This window comes from Jatropha curcas, chromosome 8, assembly GCF_041381405.1.
Source record: "Jatropha curcas cultivar XTBG-Jc1 chromosome 8, XTBG_Jcur_1.0, whole genome shotgun sequence".
In the NCBI taxonomy this organism is placed as follows: Eukaryota; Viridiplantae; Streptophyta; class Magnoliopsida; order Malpighiales; family Euphorbiaceae; genus Jatropha; species Jatropha curcas.
Window position 1 is genome coordinate 3,291,929 of NC_143158.1, and position 25,895 is coordinate 3,317,823.

Consider the following 25,895-nt stretch of genomic DNA (forward strand, 5'->3'; position numbering starts at 1 on the left):
CATCTTTCCAAAATTTTTCACAAGTTCAAATTTTGAAATTTATGAATTGCTTTATGCATTACAATGAAATTTTACAATATGTATTTGAAAATAACAGTTTTCTATCCATATTTTCCACTCAAATCTATCCAACTAAAACAATACCTACAGGTACATACAAACTAAATTATGAAATCCCAAAAACCTTCAACTTCAAATAAATTGTTCGAACCCAACCTCATGGTGTTTGATTCTAAGATTTTTGTATATAAATACTGAAACATCGGGAACAACTTTAAACTAACTCATCTTCATTTCTGCTGCCGAAGTAATTTACAAGCAACAGAGTAATTTCTTACGATAGAGATGTACATAATGATTCAGTCTGTCTGCCGAAAAAATGAAGTTGATAACCAAGTCTTTTAGCTACAATTACAAATGCAGAAGATTTGATATCAAATTCCAGCCCATCCATGTCTTCTTATCACAAGGGTTTACAAAGTTTAGCTCAAACATCTCCTTGCTAACATGTTCACCAGATTCACAAAAGCCGACGAGCTTGGCAACAATTTCAGCACTCTCTTGTATGTGTTTCATGTTGAGAGGATCTGTCCATAATTTGTTCACTAGTTGCTGCCTCCTTTGTTTTCCAACCGGTGGGACTTCCCATTTTGCATAAAGCATCTCTCTTTCTTCTGCTGTTAGCTTTGAACTCACCCTCTTAGCTAAATATTCCCTTTCTTGTTTAAGAGCTTTTATGCTGTGTTCAACACCAAGTTATGAACGATCAGCAATTCATATGATTGTTAATCAAAAACAAATCCAGGAAGCGATATGTAACTGAAAATTTAGGACATTTGTTTTACCTTGATGACACTGAGCCTGCAGGTTCATCGCCTAAGAGTGCAGGGCTTGCATTGCCAAGTTCTGATAAATGCTGCTCCAACCATGACAACCGTCTAAGCTCAACTTCCATATATATCTGATCAGAAGGGTCTCCTTTAAACAACAGGTAAAATTGTGTTCTGTGTATAATTGAAACATGGCATAAATGCCATAACATAACAATTTGCTTCCTTTGATCCTCAAAAAGCAAGTGCCATGGCATGGGAGACTGATCAGCAACACTTGCCTCAGTGGTTGAAGCCTCATTTGCCTCTAGCTCCAACACCTGAACAAGATAAGAGATAAAAGTGCTTGAATTCAACATAATGACCAAGCCACAAAATTATTTGACCTTAATAGATACTGCGAAAATCCTAAATAAAAATAATTGGTCAATTAGTGGGTGGTTTAGTTCATTGTGTAACCAACAGAATATCACCAATTCTGTAAGCTTCTACAATAACAAGGGTGATGAAGTAAGAATTTTGATGATGCACAGCATGACTACACATTTTTAGTTCTCATTCTTTATGGCCACAAGACTGCATCATCTATGTTTAAGTGGCAATATCCAATCTACTTAGTAAAGAGTATTCTGCCACTAACACTCCTAACTAAATGATACTGCTGCGAGTAGGGCTCATCAAATTATCCTTGAAATTGAATTCAAAGTAAAAACTATACGTGGAATGTAAATAAATATGAGATGGGGGGCATTCTAACGCCAAGAAACAATTTTCACCTGGCAAACCAGCAGCTGCTTTTGGTATTGTAGCTTTGCCACCCTTTCTTTTAACTCAGTAACATAAGCTCTAATGCTTCTTATATTCTCTTCCGCGGCATTCTTGAACATTCTCTGCATTTTCTTCACATTCACTGAATTTGATCGCAAGGTTGGAGTTCCCTCCCTTGACGAGGTACAGTTACCAGTTTTGTCACTCTTTCGTGGAGTAGCCTCAGATGTCCTAGCTAATATACTACCGCCAGACACTGGATTAATGTTTTCAGGAATTCTGTTCTCAATTTCATTATCCACCACTCCTTGAGAAGAAGACAGAGGCGAGCATGGGGACCGTATGATATTTTGCATGTTTGAACTGTTGCTCAGTACAAAAGGAAAGCTTTTCTTCTTCTTCAATTGGGACTTGAATTCTGGAGTCTCCTCGTTACTTGAAAAGGAAACCAGCATGTCTATAGATTTCTGAACATTATCAAGCTTCCTTTCCAGTGATGCAATGGTGCTTTCTTGAGAGTTTAAACGAGTGATCTCTTCCTTCAGGTTGGCCTTGTCTCCAATCACAATTTCTTCAGGAACAGAATTAACAGCTTGCATGTCCTTGATTTCAGACAGCATCTTTGCTATGGTTTCTGTGGTTGCTTGACTCCCCAGTTTGTGAGAAGTAACCTCCTTGTGAAGCACTTCAAGAGCTCGATTTGCTTCCTCACCTAGTTGCCTCTGCAGCTGTTCAAGCTTACGTATTTCATGAACAAGCATGGATGGATCCGTAGAAGTGACTGACTGTCTAATCATCGCCCGCCTTCCAATTATATTTCTTTGCCTTGTTTCTGGAGTATGTTTACTTATAGCTGCTTCATCCTCAACAGGAAAAGAAAGACACCTGACTACTTGGCTAGAGGGACCACACTGATTTTGACCCTGGAAATGCCATAACTTAGAGGTGAGCACTGTAAATGGAGAGGGTGAAAAAAGAATGCAATAGTAGTTGCTATAGCACCTTCTGCTCCTTGTGTGCTCTTCTTTCTAGTTCAAGCTGGGATTGGGCAAGGTCTCTCTGGCGCTTCAACTCTTTCATTTCCCTCTCCATCTGCGAATCAGAAGTTATTTACAGATAAAACCCACACAATTGGAAAGAAGCACACGTACCTCTGGAACTTTTTTGACCTCCTATTGCTGGTTAGGTAACAACAATTGAATAGAAAGCTATTACACTAACCTAATAATCAAATTGGAACAAATGCACCAGTTGCTCAAGAAATTTAAATGTCTGGATGGATACCTCTTCAATCTTCAAATCTTTTTCAATTAGTAATGTTTTCAAACAAGAACCCGAAGGCTCTGGACTTCGGAGCTCTGCTTCAAGTCTGGCCACTTCCTTCTGCAAATGCTTAAGTAGATTCTTGTCTGAAACAACCTGAAACAGGCGGTTTTTCTAACATCAAAACCAACTTTTATGAGTAATGCAGTAAATAAGCCTTATACTTACTATAAGACTGCATTGATGCAGCATATCTACTAGAGTTTCAGAAGAAGGCGTTGATTCAAGGTGACACCATCAATGGCCATCCAGCAAATATATCACATGTGATTGGGGAACTTTTTTGCATAATTCAAGCCTATTTATGACTTAAAAGAAATAGGTATAATGACTCAAATCAGCATACCATGTTTACTTGAGCATTGTTGGTAACCTCCTTTGCACTAGTCGCAAATGAAAGGGTATTCCTTGTTTGCTCCACATGACTTAAAGCTGGACTCATGGTACATATAATTGCCGTTCGAGCATTACCCCCAAGTGAATGCTGCAATATCCGTGTGAGTTTCGAGTCTCTATATGGAATGTGACCGCTCCTCTTCCCACCACTGTAAACAGAAAAGGGGGTAAGTCCAAGAACATAATTACCTGAGTTTTACCAATTTATAATGCTAAACTTTCCTAGCATTTACCAATGATCATGGAATGATATTGCACACAAGCTCCTATCATTATTAATTCATGAGAAAAAATGCAACTTGACAAAAGGTTTAATAACGATAAGTTTCAAGGCAAACAATGTCAATATTCATCTTTATATGAAACAGAGGAGCAATAGAGAAAAGTTTATAAGTTATATTTTGTGAATTGAACAGAATCATGACAGTGATACAGGATAAGAAGCTTCAATGGTTTCAATATGTATTGTTTCTGCATTTGGACTAACCTTAGCTTTCTAATAACTGTTGTGAGAGTCAACAAGCTCCGGTTAATATGACTTCCTTCCTTCAATCTTGTACCATCTGCATTTGTTTGAGAGGCACGTTCACTTCCAGCGAGGTCCACCAGATTCTGTAAAGTTCCAGTCTTTCAGTGAGTGAATCTTACTATTACGAATCCTGGTTATGGAGAAAGTTATAGGCATACCAAACTTGCTAAGAAGGATTTTACACGCCCTGAGTTTTCTCGGAGAGTGCTCTCAATGGTCTGTCATTCAAAAAGGTAATTCATGCAGCATAAAAATGTTAATGTCATGCTTGGACACTTGGCTAGAAGATGATAAATTAAAAGCAAAAAGAATGCAATGGCCCATCCTTTTTATCCATGAAAATAAGCCACATAAGAAGAAAGAAAGAAGGCTATTTATAATAGAGCAGTTAGAAAGATCCAAAAATATATGAAGTCAATGATAGCTTGATTGATAAGCAAGGGTGCAAGGAGAAAGCATCATCAAAGCATGATTAAGAAACTAATAGAATATAAATTAATCTCACCAGCCGTATTATCTGATGTGATCTTGAGCTTTTATCATTAAGAGCAGTTTCTCCCACTTGCCTTTGAGCTGCAGAGTTACGTGTTTTAGGAAAAAGGACCGAGGATAAGCAATTGCTATTTTACAGATGGTGGGTATGACACAAGACAAGGGAGAAAAGACTAATTTGGAGACTAGTTTAATGGGGAACAGGACTGAGTGAAGACGATATTATGCATAAATAGATACACATGTTTGTGTCTGTATGTATATCTGTATTCTTATCAATTGCTGAAAATCTAAAAATCTCCTATCTTTTCTCCATATTTGAAACAAAAAGCAAGCCTTGATTATGAATATTATTATAGTAATTAATGCACCTACATCAACGAGTCATAACACATATAAATAATATATTACCTTCACAAATTCCAATCAGGTGCCTTAAATGTTGAATGTCCTTGACCACTTCTTCAACTAGCTTTTCCACGATGGTTCCTTTCTGTTTTCCGGAAAAAGAACATTAACATTAAACAACGAGAAATTGCCATTTTCTCATTGTGTTGGGCATATTTAATACATACCTCGGGATCATCCAAAAGCCTTAGAGGACCAGATTCACGATTCAAAAGGTCTATAACTGTTTCATTGTAGATCTCCAAGGCTGATATTTTGAGGATAAACGCCCTTTCCTGAGTCTGTATGATAGAAGGAGCAAATTGAAGTGCAACAATTTCTCAAATCTTAATTGTTGAACGCATATGTCATGCACCACGAAAAATTCCACTGTTAATTACTTTGATTGTTATTTAAAAAATTGTTAGGCCTTTAATGCATGACAAATATCCATCGGATTGCTAACTCGTAATGAGTGCCACTTAATATATGATATAATAGTATATTATATATTAAAATCCAGCATGACATTTAAACAAGATATTGCAATTACTTTAATGTTATTCTTCTATATTACTTAGGACAGCATTCTGGAAGAAAAATTGACAATATTCAGTACAAGCCATAACTCACACTTTTTATGTGCTCATAGATATCCTTTACAGCATTTTCAGTGATTCCTCTCATGGTAAACGTCTTGCCACTACTAGTTTGCCCATATGCAAAGATTGTTGCTGCAAGAGGTTAACAGCGCAACAATCAGTATTCATCGGCAAATTACACAAAGAAAACACTAATCACAAAGAAAATAAAGTCGTGCTTTCAGATATCCCAGCTAAACGTGATAGTTACCATTAATTCCCATAAGAGCAGACAGAGCAACATTCTTAGCCCCTTCTTCATAAACTTTTTGAGTTGAGCAAGCAGGATCAAAAACTTTATCTGTAATATGCAAATATAAATTAAAGGGACAAACAAGAAGTCAATTACAAACTCAAATCAAGACTTGACAACACACTCACTATTGCTAATTCTAGTTGCATAATATTAAAGCTGATTTTAAAACCCTCGTTGAATCAAACTAGTAGGAACAATATAAGGACAGCAAATCATTTAAATATATACCAAACGTGTATGATGTTGCTGGCCTCTCAAGACTTGGATTCTTGAACACAATGGTGCGATCATCAGGGCAATCCCAAGCAATAAGATCATATAATGCTTGTTCTCTACGGCTCAACGGTCTTAGACGAACAGTAACTAAAATCTTCTCCTCACGAACCTTTGAACCAACTGGAGTTGAGGAAGGAGTCCTATGTATTTTAGATGCTGGCGTTGCAGGCGTTCCAACCATTTTTGCTTTAGTAACTATTCCCTTGCATTAAGATTCTGAACACTTTATAAGTTTCAATTCAAATTAGCCAAAAAAAAAATTAACATCTCGATTCTTGTATTAGCAATTAACCGTGATTAATTAAGGAGACGTTATAGTTTCATGTATGATTTCAGTTAAACAATTCATTAATAAAAATTCAAAAAAAATTTTGACCAGAGAGTAGAAACCCTAAGTGAGCTCATAAATTGAAAAATATATATATACAGATAATCAAAATGAATAAGCCACAGAAATTATCGAGATATGCACGAAACCTACATACCAGAACGTCTTATAGCTTGGAAAAAAAAGTCAAATGAAACTACAGCAACTCAAACAAAACTACATTACATGTTTTCTTTCTATTTTTAGACGATACTTAATAATCCAACAAAAATTACTTGAAGCAGGAGATTTTCCAAGAAAAAGAAAGTAGAAATAGAATAAACTCAAATCACCGACTTACAGTGAAGATCAAGTCGTCGAGAACTGATCGAGCGGGGTGACTTCTTAGACAGGCCGGAAAATCAACAATGCGTCGGTAGGGAGACAGAAAAAGCAATGCAAAGCAAAGAATAGATAGTAACCGCCGGCTGTGAATAATGGACAGCAAAGAGAGAGAGCACAAGTTGAAAGGGGCTGTTCCTTGAGGAGTTAGGGGTTCAAGCAGAGAGACAAACAGAAGATCTAACGGCTACTTCTGTTACTATTTCGTCTTCTTCCGTACAGAGAGCGCACCTGAAAGCATTTAATATTTTTGAATTGGCAGGGTCGACGGCCATAGCCATGATTATTATGTACACGTGTACGAAATTAACGTCAGACTCCAACTGGATTGGATTTTCTTAACATTTTCTAACTTTTCGTAATCATTATGAAAATAAAATAAAAATAGAATTTTAATACTTTATTTATCTTAATATAAAAACTTCACAAAAAAAAAAAAAAAAAAAAGTTTAGATGAAATATATTCTATTAGTTCATTAAATATACTTTCTAATATAAAAGTAATACAAAAGTAGATATGAATAATGTAAGGTATTGTTTTTTTTGAAAGGGTAATGTAAGGTATTGTTGATAAAATAATTTTTTGACCTATTAACATTAATTAATAAAATAAAGTGAATAATTTAGTTAGAACACTCCAAATTAATAATGTAAACTATTATTTTGAAATAAAGCTTGTTTTTTCGTTTTATTTTATTTTTCTTAATACAAAACACTTTTAACCAGTGTAAAAAACAATTAAAAGAGATATATTGATTAAGAAAATGATCTTAGTTTTATAAATATTGACATAATTTTTTACCATATTATATTGTCAAATTTATCTTTGCTATTTAATTTTGCTGCAATATATCGATTTATATAGAAAAATGAAGTTAAAGTAAATTAATTAAAAATTAATCCCTAAACTATAGTTAAGATTTTTATTTTCAAAAACAAATATAAGATTCCTAATTTATGCTCTGTTAACAATTAGGTCATTTTTTTTATAGTAATTACGGTAAAACTAATCATGAAGTTCTTAAATTATAATTTTATTAATACTTTGGTCTTTTTGTACATAAAGATTAAAGTGTTAATAAAATTATAATTTAGGGACCTCTGAAATAATTTTAAAAATATCATGATTATGATTTAAGAATCAATTTATTTATTTTTCAATAGTTTTTCATTTCTAGAAACTCAAACTTCGACCAACAAAACCAGCTAGTTTTTTAAGGGCCAAAAATTGGGCCTTCTAGTAACTAATCATTTAGAACGTTGAAACCCAAAGTTAGATAGGGACAAACTAGAAATAAAACTGTGAGAGCAACATTTCGGTGATGGGCCAGCCACAAATGTCAATTCTGGGGCCTAATGTAGATCTAGACCGCGTAATGTGCTGAGAATCATTTAAATAGCGACCGGCTTTAAAAAACCAACCATAAAATGTGACGAAGTCAGAAAAGCTACTAAAAGTTGTTTTTTTTTAGAGACAAAACTTTTTAGATTTAAAAGGAATCGAATGATATTATTAACAAGCAATTGTCAAATTCACATCACATAGCATGAGTCCCGTAAATCCCAACAAGCATTTCAGATAAGTTATTGTATTCTTTCTTGTTTTGGAGCACTATTGTTCTTGCTTTCATTCTTCACCGTTCATTAGGGCTAGCTAAGATAGTGATCCAATGAATGAGAATTTGAGTCATAAGCTTTCTCCAGCTGGTTTCTTAACCGTGTAAAATTTCGATTGATATGATTGAAATTTTAAGTTTTTGTGCCAAATTCTATGCATTAGCCTTCTTTAGGACATTGGAGAGTGAATAGACATAAATAGAGAATAAGCTTATAACCTCAAATTAAATTGGAAAAAAAAAAAGAAAAAGAAAGAAAGATAGAATTAGAATATCTTTCAATACTTGGAAATGAAATATTACTGTTTAGCAGACAATCTATGCGATGTCAAAGTTCAATCCATAGAAAAATATTTATAAGAAATGACAATTACAAATTTCGATGTTAATTAAATGAATTAAATTGTAAAATAAATTAATTTTCTTCCATTATACTACTATATTACATATGCAGATTTTCTGTGCTGTTCCTTTTTTTTTTTTTTTTTTCTAGGTTAAGATTAGATCATCACTGCATGCTTCAATTTAATTTCCAAAATATGAAAATAAGCATCGTTCATATCGCTATCAATAATTTTAAAAATAATTTTATTATTATTATTTTTGTGTCTCATCAGCTGTGAAAATAAAAGGTGACTGGATCAATTATTTGTCGTGTCATAGATAGCTCTTATCCATAACATATTGCATTTGTTATTTTAGTGATAGCTTATAATATAAATCACGATAGGGATTTTGCCCATTTGTATGCATTTTACATTATGGCAACTGTTAGATCTACCTACTTTCCTTCCCCACCTGTTTTTTTCTGGCCTCCAAAGATATTTACATATATCTTATTTATGACTTTTCATGCGGAAATTTTATTTATTTTTCACCAAATATATTTTATTTATTTATTTGGAAATTAATATTGCAATGATGAATGGTATCACATGTGATAATTATGTAATATGTAAGGGTGGCCACGGTTCCAGAACCGGACAAAAAATTAACGGTTTCGGTTACAGTTTGGAACCGAACGGTTCCGGTTCCTCAATGATTCCAAAATCAATGGTTCTGACCGATTTTTCGACGATTTCGACCTGTTTTGGACCGGTTCTGGCCGGTTTTGGACGATTCCGGCTGGTTTCAGATGGAACTAGAATCGGCTGTTCCGACTGGAGCTGGAACCGCTAGTTCTCGATTCGAAAAATGGTAGAACTGGAACCGAACAGATTTGGACTGATTCCAATTCCGGTTCGGACTGGTTTCAGTTCGCACCGATTTCGATTCCAGTTCCCACCGGTTCGAAACCGATAGTTCTGATTTCAAAAACCAGATTTTGGCCGCCCCTAATAATATGCCCATAATCATGTTTAAAGATATTCAGACGCAATTTTCTTTTATTTTTCTTTTCTCAACAAAATATAGGTAAGGATGTGATGTATTACGAAACACCTATAATATATAGCTAGGATGGACTAGAATATATATATATATATATATATATATAATATAGGGCTGTGGAAAATCCAATTTTAGCCAGATAAAAATTTAATTCGCAAGTAAAATTAAACTTTATTCATCAAATTTAATAATAAAGATTTAACTCCTCCTCCTGAATTTTTCCTCTTACCATGACAAAGGAGAAAACTCGTCAGATATAAAGTTACCGTGAAAAAAATTAAAAAATTTTATCTGAATATCTAAATCTGAATATTAATTTTTAATTATTATTGTAAAAAAAAAATGCAAAGACCAAGACAACTTAGATTTGAAAGATAATTATTTGAAGATATTTATAGCCGTAATAGCTAGGAGAAAATTACAAGGCAACAATAGTAAGTTCAACAATCCAACTCCCAACAGAAAGGCAAGAAAAAGGTGCAATCAATGGATCCAGCACCATTGGAGACGCTTCAAGTATAAGAAAAGTCACAACATAACTAATTAGTCGCCTATCACTTCAACTTGCTGCCCCCGCGAAAATTAACATTTTGTAATTTATTTTTTCAAATTTAAAATCATCATTGTCGGTCAACGACTTAATGTTCTCCATCATCCATTTTTTAAATATAAGATGAAGAGCTGCCATGCGTTTGTTTTTATAATTATAAAGCATGACATACATTAACTACTACACCTTTACTAACAAAATTGAATTTGAAAATAAAAATAGACTGCATTTTAGGGGTTTTTTTTTATTTTCTCATGAGTAATTTGACATTTTTTAATATAAAATTAAGATTTGTGGCCATCGGTACAAGTATTTTTTTTTTCTTCTAAAATTAGATTTTTACTTTACTCATAAAATTAAAGATTCGAAATCTAAAATCATCATCATTGAATCTGAATATTAAAATGATGTATAAACTAATCTCATAATAATAACACGCGCTCCTATGTAAATAACACAAAATGTGAAAACAATTACATTATTGACATGATATCAATAATTTTAAAACTTTAAAAGCATTATAGTCATTTTACCATATTTGCACCGTGACTGCATGCCACGCGTTGTGCTAAAAATATTTTCCATATATATAATGGTAATCTTCTAAATAAATATTTTTATTCATTCTCCAATTACTATGCAGAGCAGTGCGGATGACAATTTAATGATAATTTATTAAGTTTAAAAATAATTTTGGCGTGGCATCTCATGACTTTTAGTTGAGTTGTTTGATAAATCATAACGTGGCTGTTTTTAATTTCTTTCCAAAATTGGATATTATCTATGCTTTTGTTTTAAATTATTCTAAACTCTGTACAACCTTAAAAAAAAAAACGAGAATACTTGAATTATTGAATTCTTTTTTTATATTAAATTAGACAAAAAGGATAGAGTTAGAAGAGTAACTTGAGAACCCCTTAATTATTTAAATCGGGGATATTTATATCCATATATGCAACTTCCATTTAAAAGAAGAGATTGCAAAAATTGGTTTAGCAGCAAATAAAAAAGTTGGAGGGTCTTAATGAAGAAAGAGAGCAATGAATTACCGTTGGGACAAGCTTCTGAGAAAATTAGTTGGGTTATGTTTTAAAGATAAATTGTGGGTCCCTATCCGTTTTCAGATTTTTCAGTGATTTCCTAAATTAATTACTTTCATTGTCACCACAGAAATAAACCTATTAATATTATTGGAAAAAAAGAAAGAAAGAGGGAATTGAGAAATTCTATTCTAATACGGAGTTACTCCCACACACACACACACACACACACACACACACACACACACACACATATATATATATATATATAATCTGCCACATAAATATAAAACCAATTAATTAATACTAGTATATGATATGTGGTCCCACACCAGGTGTAATATGATTGAATCATGAAATGAGAAATCAAAAGTTAACTGGAGTTAAAAAAAAAAAAAATTAAGAGTAGAAAAATTACTATTTTGAAGGATAAAATTAAAAGTTTCATTATTTTATGAGATAAAATATTTAAAAAATCTTGAATTAAGGGGCAGGTGCGCGTCACACCGTGGCATGCCCATCTCTCTGTCAATGGTTTAGTCGATTTTCTTATGTTTTTTTAGAATATAAAAAGAAAAAATTATAAATTTCAATCTAACTCTGTCGTATATATATTATTTAAATAATTCATAGAATAATATTATTCTAGCCTACTATCAAAGTACTGTTTTTTTTTCTGTCTTTTAAAATTTTAACGAAACTTTATACTAATTAATTAGCTTAAAATGAAAATATATAAATTTATTTTTAAAAAATGAAAAAGAGTATAAAAAATTGATGAGTGAGAATAATAAATTTAACATAAATTTAAAAACTAGTGTATTGTATATTCTTGTTTTAATTATGAGCCTAAGGGATGGGCTGATTTAATTATCACTGCATCTTCTGGTATGGCCTTGGATTGGAGGAATGAAGTTGGACACCATGATTGCTGCTACCTGAAAAATTATGCAAAAATTAAAAATCTGTCTCCTTCTCTCTTTCCCTTTCACTCTCGTGCACACATATTTTAGTCGTGGAATTTTGTCTATCGTTACTTCTTGTAATTTTATAAATTTTCCTCTTCTTCCAATTGATTATTAACACAACGAAACTGCATAATTTTATTTATTTTATTTCATTTATATTTTCACGTTTGGATGAAAGCGATATTTAGATATAAACCTGATGACAATCATTATGACTTCAAATTTTAAAACTAAACTTTAAACATTAGGTTAAAAATAAAACTAAACTTTAGATATGTATATTTTTTTAAAATATAAATAAAATTTGTGATAAAAAATTAATTATGAAAAATTTGAAGAATTGGATTGCAAATCTCTTAAAGTAATTACCGTCCGTAATCTATGGTGTACTGAAATATCCAGCTAGGAGTTTTTTTTTTAAGATCTTTTTCATATATAATATAATTTTCATGTCTAAAGTTGTATTTAAAATGTTATTTTCCTATATTATATATATATATATATATCCATGCAATTTGGCCCCCTGATTATTAGCATATGTTTTAAGAATTAAGAAGCTGTGGGAAAATTAAAGATTTGGGTTGAATTGAAATTCTCCGCTCTCCTATTAAATTTAGTCTGCAATATTTTATAAAATAAAATAAAAATCCTTTTCTCCTCATTAAGGAGAAAAAGGAAATTTTCACGTGGATAAATAATTTAATAATTTAATACATGTAATTTAATTTTTTTTTTTGTCGTATCTATATAAGCTTTACAGTATAATTTTAAAAGTGAAACAGTAAAATGAGGAATGCGTGACAGACGATACTAAATTAAAAATCTTAAATAATTAATCCACTAATTAAGTTATATTTAAATCTCTAAGCATTGTAATTTACTACCAACGGAAGTTGCAGCCTTGACTTTAATTTAAAGGTGTTAGGCGGACCAAACTAAGAGACAGACCTTCAATGGCAAAATGATACAACCTATCCAAATTACAGTGGGACCAACTACAAGGGCCCTACCCTATATATCGCTTTCAAGCTTTAATATTTCCTACCAAACCCTCTCCTATATGGAAAATGATGTACCATTACCCACTCTCTTCCTTGTTTATAGATCCCTATGTAGCCTAATTAGACATTAATAATATGCTCTTCTGCAAAATAAAAATCAAATATTTGTTTTCTATTTATTTACATACGTGTTTTTATGCTCGATCGTTAAGATTCGGATAAATTTTTTTTAAAAATAGTGATTTTAACTTTTGAAACCCTCAACGTCAGAGGTAAAGTTCATCTGAGAATATAATATCATTTTTTTCTTAAAACAGAAAGTATTTCTGATTATACACCGTAAAAAGAATAAAATAATAATAATTTTTATTAATTTGGTCCAAAATTGAGATTATGAACTCGATTTAAGTAATTATTTTTCGTTGAAAAGATGGAAGCGGATAGTTTTTTAAAGCACATGCTCTGATGGGTGACAAATATCTAAAATGGGTTCATATGCTTAATCCAACCTAATAACTTGTAACTATATGTGTTAATTCAGCAACATCGCTGTTGCTGGAAACTGACAAAAAAGGACGGGTTTTCCAGTATTTTAGGTAGCCAGCAGCTTACTGTTTGTCCGTGCATGCCGAACACATACTCACCCAAACAATACCCAATCCAACTATAATCAAATTGCATAGACGAGATGACCAAACAAACACCATGCATATATGTTCGGCAGCTTATAATAGAAATTAATTAATTAATTAATTAATTGCAAATTGGATATAAATATTACAGAATAAGGATTAATATATTCTCCTTGTTAATAACCTAAAAAAGACTATATGGATGAGTTAAGAATTTACGAAAGACTTTATTTATTTATATATTGGTGATTGTGGTACCATTGGATTCAGGTTAAATATTCATAAAATGTCTAAATTATTAAAAAAGACAATTTTAAAAAATTAAAATTTTAAAAAGAAGGATATATTCAGCTGAGCAGAGCTCATTGAGGGCACTCATATATATGCATGATATAATGGTAGAGATATTGAATCTTCTTTTCTGCCACGAAACACGATCACTTGAGATTGCTAGCGGCCATTTCCTTTCATTTATGTCAAATAATGGTTCAGAAATAACAGAAGACAAAGGAAAGGAAAAAAAAAAAAAAAAGAAACCAAGTAACAGAGCAATGACCAATTAGCTGAAATATACAATATTGTTAGAGAAAAATAGTTATGAATTAAAAATGGAGGATCTTATCCAAAATAAAAATGGGCCAATACTAGAATTAATGGCAAAATAAGGGCCCTACTAGTATATGTTCAAGACAAGCTGTCCAATGTTGACGTATCCACAACTCTTAAATTTGGTACCCAGTTGCAAAACATGTAACATTAATAGCACCAAAATATCTGTCCTGTTTACGTACAAAACTGAACAATTTCCAAGCTGCAATTTTATTTATTTTTTAATAAAAACTTAATTTCCATGTCAGCTCTTTTTTTTTTGGCCTCAGGTTTCTCTCCTCGTGGGTCCAAGTTCCACTCGGGCAGACAAATACGTGCAGTCAAATTTATACATTTAAAAAATATATATAAAAAAATAATCCAATCCCAAGGCCAAAGCCATGATTTTAGGTTAAATAAAGGAAAGAAAGCATGTGATGTACGTTATCTATGAAATCAAATACTTGGGGTACAAAACCACAAATGGGTTAGCCACTGGATTTTGAAACAGCTCTTGGTTTTGCGAGTGGACAGTATATGGAAAAAAAAAAAAAATTTCAAAACCAAATCAAATCGGTTTGATTTGATTTATTTTTTATAACCAGATTTTATTTCAGTCACCAGTAAAAGAAAACAAAAAAAAAAAAAAAGACCGATTGATCTTAATTGAACTTATCCAATGTGATTTAATTTTAAATTTCTTTTTCTAAAAAATTTTGATTTATTCGATCCGATCTAAAGCTAAACAGGTATAATGTTGACCTGAATTATTTGTAATTGCTTCCACAAATTTCGTTTACAAAGACAAATTTGTGTAATAATTATTAAATTAACGTATCGGATAAGTCTCTATTTTAATCTTCATTTTACTAAATTAACCCATTTGTCGGTGCGTGTTGCCACGTCAGACGTGAAATCCTAGCCAATGGTACTGCACACTTTGCTGTCTCGCACTTTTGTCAATATAACCTTGACACGTGGGTTCCCATGTTTCATCATTTATATTTCTCCCTCCCTCCTGATACTATCCAAAACTCTCTCTCTCTACGGTTACCTATGGTCAGGTTCCAGAGCCACCCAACTAAAATTGCCACGCCATAAACAGATTTCATATTTACTGTTAACTCACGTCCGTTTGTGACTTTCCACCCCTTGTGACGCCCACCAGGAGCTACTGGTTACTTTTCCGGGAAAATTTCACCATAAAAAACAAAAAAGAAAATATCTATTTATCTCCAGTTTAATCATAGTTATAAATTTATTTTCTTTATTTAATAAATATGCAGATTATTTTACTATTAAATAAGGACCAAATAATTAGTCACCTATTTAAAAATTATCATTTTAGCCTTGAAATGTAAAATTAAATTACAATAGTAAATGTGAGTAACTAAATAATATTATCATATAAAATTATTTTAAATTAAACATTTATCTTGTTTTACTTTTCATTTCATGTAAAATTAGAAAGTAAAATTATATAAAAACTAGTCATGTACCGCGCGATGCGTGGACTGTATAATTTTATAAATTTTAAAATTAAATTAAATATAGTTTTCAAGAAAATTATTCCAATTTATATTTGTGCTGCTTTAATTTAAATAATTTATTTATTTATTTTTAATTAAAATAATAAAAATAAAAATTATAATTTTTTTAAATTTTCAAGTAATGAATTAAAATATTAATTAGTACAATTAATCATTGTAAGTAAATTATTTTAATTCAACTGATATAGTTAATTAATTATTTATTTTCTTTAAAATTTTCATATATTCAAATTAGACAAAGTATAGAAATATTTAATTTTAATAAAATAAAATTTTAGCAAATTGAAATTAATATTTTAATTATATTTATTAATATAATTATATTATTTAATTCATTTTTATTAATTATGACTCTATTATAACTCCATTATTTTTTTATAGATAAAAACTATTTTATAAAAAACTTAATATTTTTTAAATGTACAAAATATTAATTATAATGAAATTATCCATTAAATTTATTAGTTTGTAACTTCGTTATTCTACAAAAAAAATTAATTTTTATTAAATAAAAAAAATATTATAATAAAAAATAAAATATCACGTCATTAGTTTAATATTCTAATATATTTACACATAGGTATTTAAGCCTTATTTATATAGATTTAATAATCTTTAGACCAATTGTATATGCTTTTCAAGTGTTTGGGATGAGTTCAGCTCTGTTCCAACTCAAAATAAGGTAGGACTTTTGAGTCAAAGACAACAGAAGGAAACCGCATAAATTAATTGGCAAATTGGAATTGAGCTAAATAAATTTTAAAAAAAATCAAAAACTCAAATGCAGAAATGGTGGTTTTGTAATCTGAACGTTGAAATGAATAAAAAAAAGACAGAAAGCGGTTTTGGAAAGGAACAGCGAAACCACAGGAAGGTGAAGTTGTATGCAATGATGGATTTGCACAATTAAAGAGGCGTGTTGTACAATGTATTTTCTAACAAATTACTAAAAGTAACTAAGAGGAAGCTGTACGAGAATGTGCCTACCTATCCTCCATTTCATTTGTGTATAAAAGGTAGTGTCCTAAGCCTTTCTCTTCATCCTCATTTCTAAACTCTTTCCTTTGCATTCTTGCGTTCGGTGCATTTGTTCAAGTTTTCTGGGTTTGCTTTCTTTCTTCTAGTAGAATATCTTGTGGGCATTAATTAAAGGTAATTAATCAAATTCCTGCCATTTCAAGAAAATTTTGTTTCTTTACTATTGTTTGGCAAGATAGAAAAGATCTACTATTTTCAGTTGCATCGCCATTGCCAAGAAATTTTGTTTCTTTTACTGTTCTTATATTTTAGTGCTTATACCAGAGGACTATTAGTTGGATAAAGCATAATAAAATTTTCTTTCCGTTGTACTTACCAAATGCCAAATTTTTGCATTAGAAATAACGAACCGTAGCTAGATAGGCGACACACACAGAAGCAAAAGAAAATAAAAAAGAAGTCTTAATGAACTACCTAAAAGTCTTTGCCTTATCATTATTGCCACAATAGTATGTTTAATGGATTACATTAGGATGAAAATTTTAGTTGCATATTTAAAAAAAAAAAAGAAATTGTTTGGGAGTTATTATGACCAGCCTTTGCGGCTTTACTGTAACTTCAGTGTCCCCACGGAACACCCACCCACCATCACCGACCCTGTCCAGGAATTTCCAGTTGCCGTTTCTACTTCTTTGAAAATGCTTTTCTTGAATTGTTAGCTTGATCTTCAAGTTCTATGTAGAAGATAAGATAACTGTGCACGATCATTCTTCGTATATCTCCTATGGGTTAGTGTTGGGTTGGTCTGTTTTCTTGTTGTTTAAGGTGGTCTGGAAAGACTTCTGCTTGACTTTTTTTTTTTTTTTTATTTTCTCGTAAAAATATTTCATGTTAGAATATTCTTGAAATCTTTATTGGAATTACTATAATACCCTTACCCGCAAATCTCTCTTTTTAATCTAATTCTTTAGGAAAGATTTTATTAAAGACAGGGACAAAAGGATTATCAATTTACTGTGTGCCGGGCCAATTTGCTTCCATTTTTTAATAAAAAAGTTGTTACATTTTACCTTCTTTTTATTTTTATTTTTTTTTCTCCTTGTACAAGCTCTTTTTTCTCTATAAATTTTCACAAACTCTAGTCTTTCAAGCACCGCACTTCATTGTGTTTCCCTTCTCTATTCTCCATTTTTTCGTTTGGTTAGTTTATTCTCTTTCTTTAGGTTCTTTCTCTTTCTCTATTTTGCTTCTTTAAAGGTTTTTATAGTTTTGAGTGATCTGCTTTAGTTGGCCTATGCATAAGGTTTTGGATATCTGCTATAGTTGTTCTCTTGACTATTATGCTGCTTTAGTTTTGCTTTTTAGTAACCTACTGAGGCTGGTCTGGAGAAAATTGTGCAGATCACTGTATTATAATGAAAGACTGAATAAGATTTAATTAATATGCAGTACTTTGGGTGATCTCTAGTGTAAAGGATGATATACTGAAAATGAAAGAACTTATGGAGTTGTGATGCTGTTCTGTTTTTTGTTTGTTATGTTTTTAATTAGCTCTTCTGTTTCTGAATGGTCAATTTCAACCTTCAAATTTGTTGGAGAAGTTCAATTCGAAGTTGCTTTCTTCCTTGTCGGATTATCCATTTTTTTGGGTCAAAGTTTTAATTTTTTTTCCACAAAGAATTTTCTGGCCACTTTCTTTTGATGGTTCTTGCAAGACATGTTTAGTGGAAAATTCTTTTCTCTGGTCTGCTTTATTCTTGTTGTAGAGAAGTCTTTGCTTCTAATCAATTAAATATACAGTTGTTCCTTCTCTTATCCATTGATCTTTCTAAAACAACCCATTTCAGTATCTTTAATCTGCTGATTAGATTGTTTAGTCATGTGAGCAGTGAGTCAGTGATCCAGACATATTTAATGATTTTTTGCTGCATTATTGAAGACAGTAATCTCAGTTGAACAATACACTCTAATCTGATATATTAAATTAATGCGGTTGGTGAGGTGTTAGGTTTAGAATTTTTTTTCTCTTCTAGAAAATATGATTTTTGTTGAGTTTTGACTTTTAAGAGAGATTATCCATATTCTTGTATTCTTATATACTGGAATTTTGAGGTTAGTTTTTTATAATTATTACTTACATTTGCTTCGTTTTTTTTTACTTGAAGATCATTCTGAGATTTCCTGATCAAGAGCCATGGCTGAACGCGTTATCACTCGTGTTCACAGCATCCGTGAGCGCTTGGATGAGACACTTAAAGCTCACCGCAATGAAATTGTGGCCTTACTTTCAAGGTGATCTTATGAAGATCCAATTTTTGAATGTCGAAATGTTTCCTTTTGGCAGTAGTGAGTAAAGCAGTTGGTTGCATGGCCTTTCATATAGATCTTGCCTTCATATTTTAGAAACGTGGATTTTTAATAGAGTGGTCTAGACATGATAAAAATCTTATTTTTGTTTGAACTATTAGAAGATCACGTACCAATAAGCTTTCGCTAAGTGATTCTGAAGTTGTCTCCAGGAGTATGAGGTTGTATGAACTATGGTCGGAGTCACATTAACCCAAAGAAAAATGGAGTTTGAGGTTATATATATATATATACATAGAATTGTTTCTTATGCTAGGAGTATTTGTACTGCAGAATTGAAGCTAAGGGAAAAGGAATTCTTCAACACCACCATATCATTGCTGAGTTTGAAGCAATTCCTGAAGAGAACAGAAAGATCCTATTGGATGGTGTATTTGGTGAAGTTCTGAGATCTGCACAGGTGACTTGGATCACACTTGCATCATATCATTAAATGACCTTATATATTATATAATTTAACAATTCTTGAGAATTTTGCTCATCTTATATTGTTGATAATGTAATTTTAGGAAGCAATTGTTTTGCCTCCATGGGTTGCCCTTGCTGTGCGCCCAAGGCCTGGTGTTTGGGAGTACATCAGAGTGAATGTCCATGCACTTGTCGTTGAGGAGTTGCGTGTTGCTGAGTATCTTCACTTCAAGGAAGAACTTGTTGATGGAAGGTAAATTTGAATCTTGTTTCAGGGCTATGTTCATATCATCATCACTAATTGGGCCAAATATTTATAATATATATATTTTTTGATCTCATACAGCAACAATGGCAACTTTGTGCTTGAGTTGGACTTTGAACCATTCAATGCATCTTTCCCTCGCCCAACTCTTTCAAAGTACATTGGTAATGGTGTGGAGTTCCTCAACCGTCACCTTTCTGCAAAATTGTTCCATGACAAGGAGAGCTTGCATCCTCTGCTTGAATTTCTCAAGGTCCACTGCCACAAGGGAAAGGTGTGGTCACTAAAACAGCCAATTTTATGCATTATATTTAGTTTTTGTAAGGATAAAGAAAGTACTCAAGCTATGGTTTTTGGTATGTTGCTTAAATATTAGAAACTTTGTCAAGATGTGCAAACAGGTAATTTGTGTGAAAAGCTTACACATCTGATTTAAAAAATTGTTAATATCCAAGTAGTTTTTTCCCTTCATTTTTTAAAATGTGATATCTATCTTATTTGGTGTTCTTGTGCAGAACATGATGCTTAATGACAGAATTCAAAACTTGAATTCCTTGCAATATGTTCTAAGGAAGGCAGAGGAGTATCTCACCTCATTGCCATCCGAGACTCCTTACTCTGAGTTTGAGCACAAGTTCCAGGAAATTGGCCTGGAAAGAGGGTGGGGTGATACTGCTGAGCGTGTTCTTGAGATGATTAGACTTCTTTTGGATCTTCTTGAGGCACCAGATCCTTGCACGCTTGAAACATTCTTGGGTAGAATACCTATGGTCTTCAACGTTGTGATTATGTCTCCTCATGGTTACTTTGCACAAGACAATGTTTTGGGGTACCCTGACACTGGAGGCCAGGTTAATTCACAAGCACAGCCTATCTACATTCCTTTTTTATTTTTTGTATTCATTATTGAACCGTTAACTGATTTTGTTTGCTTATTTCTGCTAGGTTGTTTATATCTTGGATCAAGTCCGTGCCTTGGAGGAGGAAATGCTCCACCGCATCAAGCAGCAAGGACTTGATATCACTCCCCGCATTCTCATTGTAAGCTTATTTGGAGTGTTATAAGTTGTTATGGTTTATTCAAACTGTAAGTTATCTTGTCACTCTAATCTTTCTGTTCGTGTGCAGATTACTCGACTTCTCCCTGATGCAGTTGGAACCACCTGCGGTCAGCGCCTGGAAAAAGTATTTGGAACAGAACATTCGGATATTCTTCGTATTCCATTTAGAACTGAGAAGGGAATTGTCCGTAAATGGATCTCCCGATTTGAAGTGTGGCCCTATCTAGAGACTTACACTGAGGTTGAACTTTCTGTCTTGACACAAAATTTTCTTCATATTGCTCTGAAGTTATAAACTATATTTGTTTCTTTTGGCTTAACATTAGTTTACCTTTGCTTTTTCAGGATGTTGCCACTGAAATTGGCAAAGAGCTTCAGGGCAAGCCTGATTTGATCATTGGAAACTACAGTGATGGAAACATTGTTGCTTCCTTGTTAGCTCACAAATTAGGTGTTACAGAGGTTTGTGAATTGTCCTTTAACATTGTTGCCAAAATGCTGTCCTGTTTCCTAGTATAGAAGCTAAAAAATTTCTTTATCTTTTTTCAGTGTACAATTGCTCATGCTCTAGAAAAAACCAAATATCCAGAATCAGACATCTACTGGAAGAAGTTTGATGAAAAGTACCATTTCTCATGCCAGTTTACAGCTGATCTTTTTGCCATGAATCATACAGATTTCATCATCACCAGTACATTCCAAGAAATTGCTGGAAGGTAATATTCTATCTATCTTTATTAGTATTATTTTTTTTTTCAAGATGCTTTTACTGTCTACAAAACTTGACACTGTTGCCCTCCCACCATTTCAGCAAGGACACTGTTGGTCAATATGAGAGCCACACAGCTTTCACCCTTCCTGGGCTCTACAGAGTCGTTCATGGTATTGATGTGTTTGATCCCAAATTCAACATTGTCTCCCCTGGTGCTGACATGAGCATATACTTCGCCTACACCGAGGAGAAACGCAGGTTGACTGCTTTCCACCCAGAAATTGAGGAGCTGCTCTACAGCCAAGTTGAGAACGAAGAACACTTGTGAGTTACTATTCCTTCGGCAAAATTGCTCGGATAAAAAAAATGTATGTATATATATTTATATTAACCATTACTAATGTTTTTGATATTTTGAACAGATGCGTGCTAAAGGATCGCAACAAGCCAATTATTTTCACCATGGCAAGGCTGGACAGAGTTAAGAATTTAAGCGGTCTTGTTGAATGGTATGGAAAGAACGCCAAGCTACGTGAATTGGCTAACCTTGTTGTAGTTGGTGGTGATAGAAGAAAGGAGTCTAAAGATCTTGAAGAGCAAGCTGAAATGAAGAAAATGCATGCTCTTATTGAGCAATACAATTTGAATGGCCAGTTCAGATGGATTTCTTCTCAGATGAACCGAGTGAGGAATGGGGAACTCTATCGGTACATTTGTGACACAAAGGGAGTTTTTGTGCAGCCTGCTTTATATGAAGCTTTTGGCTTGACTGTTGTTGAGGCCATGACTTGTGGTTTGCCAACTTTTGCCACATGCAATGGTGGCCCTGCTGAGATCATTGTGCATGGAAAATCTGGCTTCAACATTGATCCTTACCATGGCGAACAGGCTGCTCAGCTTCTTGTCGACTTCTTCGAGAAGTGCAAGGTAGATCCCTCTCACTGGGACAAAATCTCCCAAGGAGGTCTGCAACGTATCCAAGAGAAGTAAGCTCACTCCCCTGTCAGTAGTCTTATTCTGCTTAGCTACCAAGACGAAGTTTGTCTTTCTAACTTCTAAATTTGTTTTGTTTTATCCATTTATAGGTATACCTGGCAAATTTACTCTCAAAGGCTATTGACTCTCACTGGTGTATATGGCTTCTGGAAACATGTATCTAAACTCGACCGCCGTGAGAGCCGGCGCTACCTTGAGATGTTCTATGCTCTCAAGTACAGGAAATTGGTAAGTGTCCTCCAGTCCTCAATTCTGAAGCATTGTTTTAGTAATTGTGTACAAATGCTTAGCTAATATATATCCTTCTTTTTATAAAATTTCAGGCTGAATCTGTTCCTCTGACTGTTGAGTAAGTGGAAGCATAAAACTCAAGTGGGAGGTTTCTGAGATGTGAAGATTCAACTGGGAAGTTTTTAAGAGTTGTGAAGAATAATGGTCATTTCACAGTTGTGATAGGACAAAGAAGGCTTTCCATTGCTTCATTTTTTTTTTTTTTTTAATGTTTTTTTCCCTTTACCTTTTTGCGGCATTGTTTCAACTTTGGCTATTGAGCCTCTTCAATTTCAGTAAAGGTTGTGGTTTCTTTTTGCTTCATAATATTTCTACTTTCTACCATTTAGTGCTATTCTGTCTGCATTTTTGTTTTATGTTGCTATCTGAAAGAGACACGAGGATATAACCCAAAGAGCACAATTAATAAGCTCGAAATCTTAATGCGCAAATTGAATATTGCTTCGGGTGGTAAATTGAGCTTTATGTTATTAATAGTTTACTAAAACGCTGCCGTTTTCTCCAATTATCTTTCTCCATCTTTTACGGAGGTTTAGAAGTGAAAACCCTCTTCCTTTTCTACTCCTTGCAAAGTCTATTTTCGTACCTGAAAGAAAATGGTAACAATTTCGAAGAACTCATCTTCATCTTCCAAGAACTCAACAAGAACCACCCGCCAAAAAACTGCAATTCTCACAATAATCTTCTTTACCTTAATAACAGTACTCTTTGCTTCACTCTTCAGGAACTTCTCTTTTGGTTCCAAAGGAACACAAGTTGATATAACTTCCTCTGAAACTCTAAATCCACATATTATAGTCAAGAATGCCTGTACCAGAACTCTTTACCCTTCTTTGTGCTACACTACCCTCTCCTTCATTTCTAATTCCAGGAATTCCACTACTTTCCACTACATTCTTGAATTAACAATGGTAAAAGCCAAGAAATCCGTAGAGAGCACAAGATTTCACCAGATGGGCCTATTCGAATTCCAAGATTTGATTCCTCAAGAAAAGAGAGCGCTTAAAGATTGCGTGGAGATGTTGGATCAAACTCTTTACGAACTTAGACTAGCAATTAAATATTTGCGTTGTTTCCCTGCAGCCATTGATCATCGTCTTCATTTATTGTACGCTAATCTCAAAACCCTACTTAGTGCAGCCATGACAAATCAGAACACTTGCATTGATGGGTTTTCTGATTTAGATGAATCTTCTTTTAAAAATCAGAAGGGCCTGAAAATACAGCTTCAAGAATTGTTTACTCCAATTACTTACACGATTAGTAATTGTTTGTCCTTTATCACATACATGGAAACCATGGAAGAGGGTACAACTATTAATGATCATCAGATGTTTGTTAAAAAGATTAAAAGAAATAGTCTTTCTGAGTGGACGACACCTAATGACAGTATTGTTATGGTGAAAACGCCTGATGTAAGGCCCAACGTCACTGTTGCTAGAGATGGAAGTGGTGATTATCGCCGGATTGTTGATGCAATTAGGAGGGCACCAAAGAGAAGCAAGACCAAGTTTGTGATCAAGATTAAGGCAGGAGTTTACAATGAAATAGTAGAAATATCTAGAGAAAAGACTAATATCATGCTTATAGGAGATGGAATGACCAAAACCATAATCAGAGGGCATAAAAACTTTGTTGATGGGTTTTCTACCTTTGATTCAGCTACTTTAGGTATGCATTTTCTGTTACGATTTATAGCTTCTAATTTTTGTTTGAAGATATTTTGTACTCAATCATTTGGCAATTTGATTAGAGGGGATGCAGTTTTTCATTCCAGAACTTTAAAATCAGAATTTTGAGCAGTTCTATTTGATATTTGCATTTATATGATATAACCATCATGAAAACAACAATCTTTACATTGTAGATTATTTCTCTTGCTCCCGAATCAATGAAGCTTATAGCAGTTTGCATCTTTTTTCCTTTCCCAGCTGTGTCAGGGGACAAATTCCTCGCCAGGGACTTGACAATAATCAACACAGCAGGGCCACATAAATATCAGGCAGTTGCTGCAAGAGTGACTTCTAATGCAGCCTTTTATCGTTGCAAGTTCATTGGATATCAAGATACACTTTTTGCACATTCACTTCGCCAATTCTATCGAGAGTGCACAATCCAAGGGACAATTGACTTCATTTTTGGAAATGCAGCAGCAATTTTCCAAAACTGTTTGATACTAGCTCGTAAACCGCTCCTTGGTCAAAGCAACATGATTACTGCTCAAGGCAGGAGAGACCCAAATCAGAACACTGGTTTCTCATTACAAAACTGCACTATTTTGGCAGCAAAAGATTTGAATCCAAAAATAAGGCAACAGATTTCTACTTTCTTGGGTAGACCTTGGGGAAATTACTCAAGGACTATGGTGATGAAGAGTTATTTAGGGGATTTGATACACCCACAAGGCTGGTACAAGTGGGATGACTATAGCACTCTTGATAAAGTGGAGTATATTGAGCACTTGAACCATGGACCGGGCTCAGATACAAGAAATAGAGTTAACTGGAAAGGATATAGCAAAAACTGCAGTGAAGACATTGCTAACAAGTTTACAGTGGGTAAATTCTTGCGCGAAGCAGATGATTGGTTAGAATCCACAGGATTTCCTCTTTTTACTGGTTCATAAATCACAATGAATGACAGATTCTGTTTTTGTCTAGCAGGAAGCTGTGTACATATTAGTGTTACTACTTTTTTCTGTGGAAATTGAAATTGTATATTTTCAATAAAAAATTACAGCACTGTATCCTTTGAGTTCAATGTTGCTGGGAATTGAATCCAATTAATAATACGGAAATGACTTTCATAATTCTGATATACGATCCATCCATATATCAAATCAATCAAAAATAATATTTTGGTTAAAATGGATTCCA

At 33.1% G+C, this 25,895-nt stretch overlaps 3 protein-coding genes across 3 annotated transcripts; 2 read left to right on the forward strand and 1 right to left on the reverse strand.

The window, feature by feature from the left end:
* Positions 1 to 273: 273 nt before the first annotated feature.
* TES (ATP binding microtubule motor family protein) lies at positions 274 to 6,857 on the reverse strand. Its single transcript, XM_012221739.4, has 15 exons — positions 6,567 to 6,857; positions 5,851 to 6,114; positions 5,578 to 5,667; positions 5,359 to 5,459; positions 4,914 to 5,027; positions 4,750 to 4,831; positions 4,352 to 4,419; positions 4,005 to 4,064; positions 3,805 to 3,929; positions 3,268 to 3,466; positions 2,883 to 3,017; positions 2,601 to 2,690; positions 1,607 to 2,521; positions 846 to 1,150; positions 274 to 739 (listed from the first exon to the last, which is right to left on the reverse strand). The coding sequence occupies exons 2-15, from the start codon at positions 6,077 to 6,079 to the stop codon at positions 412 to 414; spliced, it is 2,841 nt and encodes a 946-aa protein (XP_012077129.1). The 5' UTR covers positions 6,080 to 6,114; positions 6,567 to 6,857; the 3' UTR covers positions 274 to 411.
* A 12,256-nt stretch (positions 6,858 to 19,113) lies between these two features.
* Positions 19,114 to 23,193, forward strand: SUS4 (sucrose synthase 4; the record flags this gene model as incomplete). The annotated part of the gene is given in 13 exon segments (NM_001308761.1): positions 19,114 to 19,211; positions 19,560 to 19,686; positions 19,796 to 19,947; positions 20,041 to 20,233; positions 20,475 to 20,810; positions 20,905 to 21,000; positions 21,088 to 21,261; positions 21,366 to 21,482; positions 21,570 to 21,736; positions 21,832 to 22,056; positions 22,155 to 22,718; positions 22,818 to 22,956; positions 23,052 to 23,193. Coding segments are annotated over 13 exon segments (2,418 nt in total).
* A 272-nt stretch (positions 23,194 to 23,465) lies between these two features.
* LOC149494002 (pectinesterase-like) lies at positions 23,466 to 25,828 on the forward strand. The gene is made up of 2 exons (XM_089725386.1): positions 23,466 to 24,690; positions 24,951 to 25,828. The coding sequence occupies exons 1-2, from the start codon at positions 23,616 to 23,618 to the stop codon at positions 25,643 to 25,645; spliced, it is 1,770 nt and encodes a 589-aa protein (XP_089581512.1). The 5' UTR covers positions 23,466 to 23,615; the 3' UTR covers positions 25,646 to 25,828.
* Positions 25,829 to 25,895: the final 67 nt, after the last annotated feature.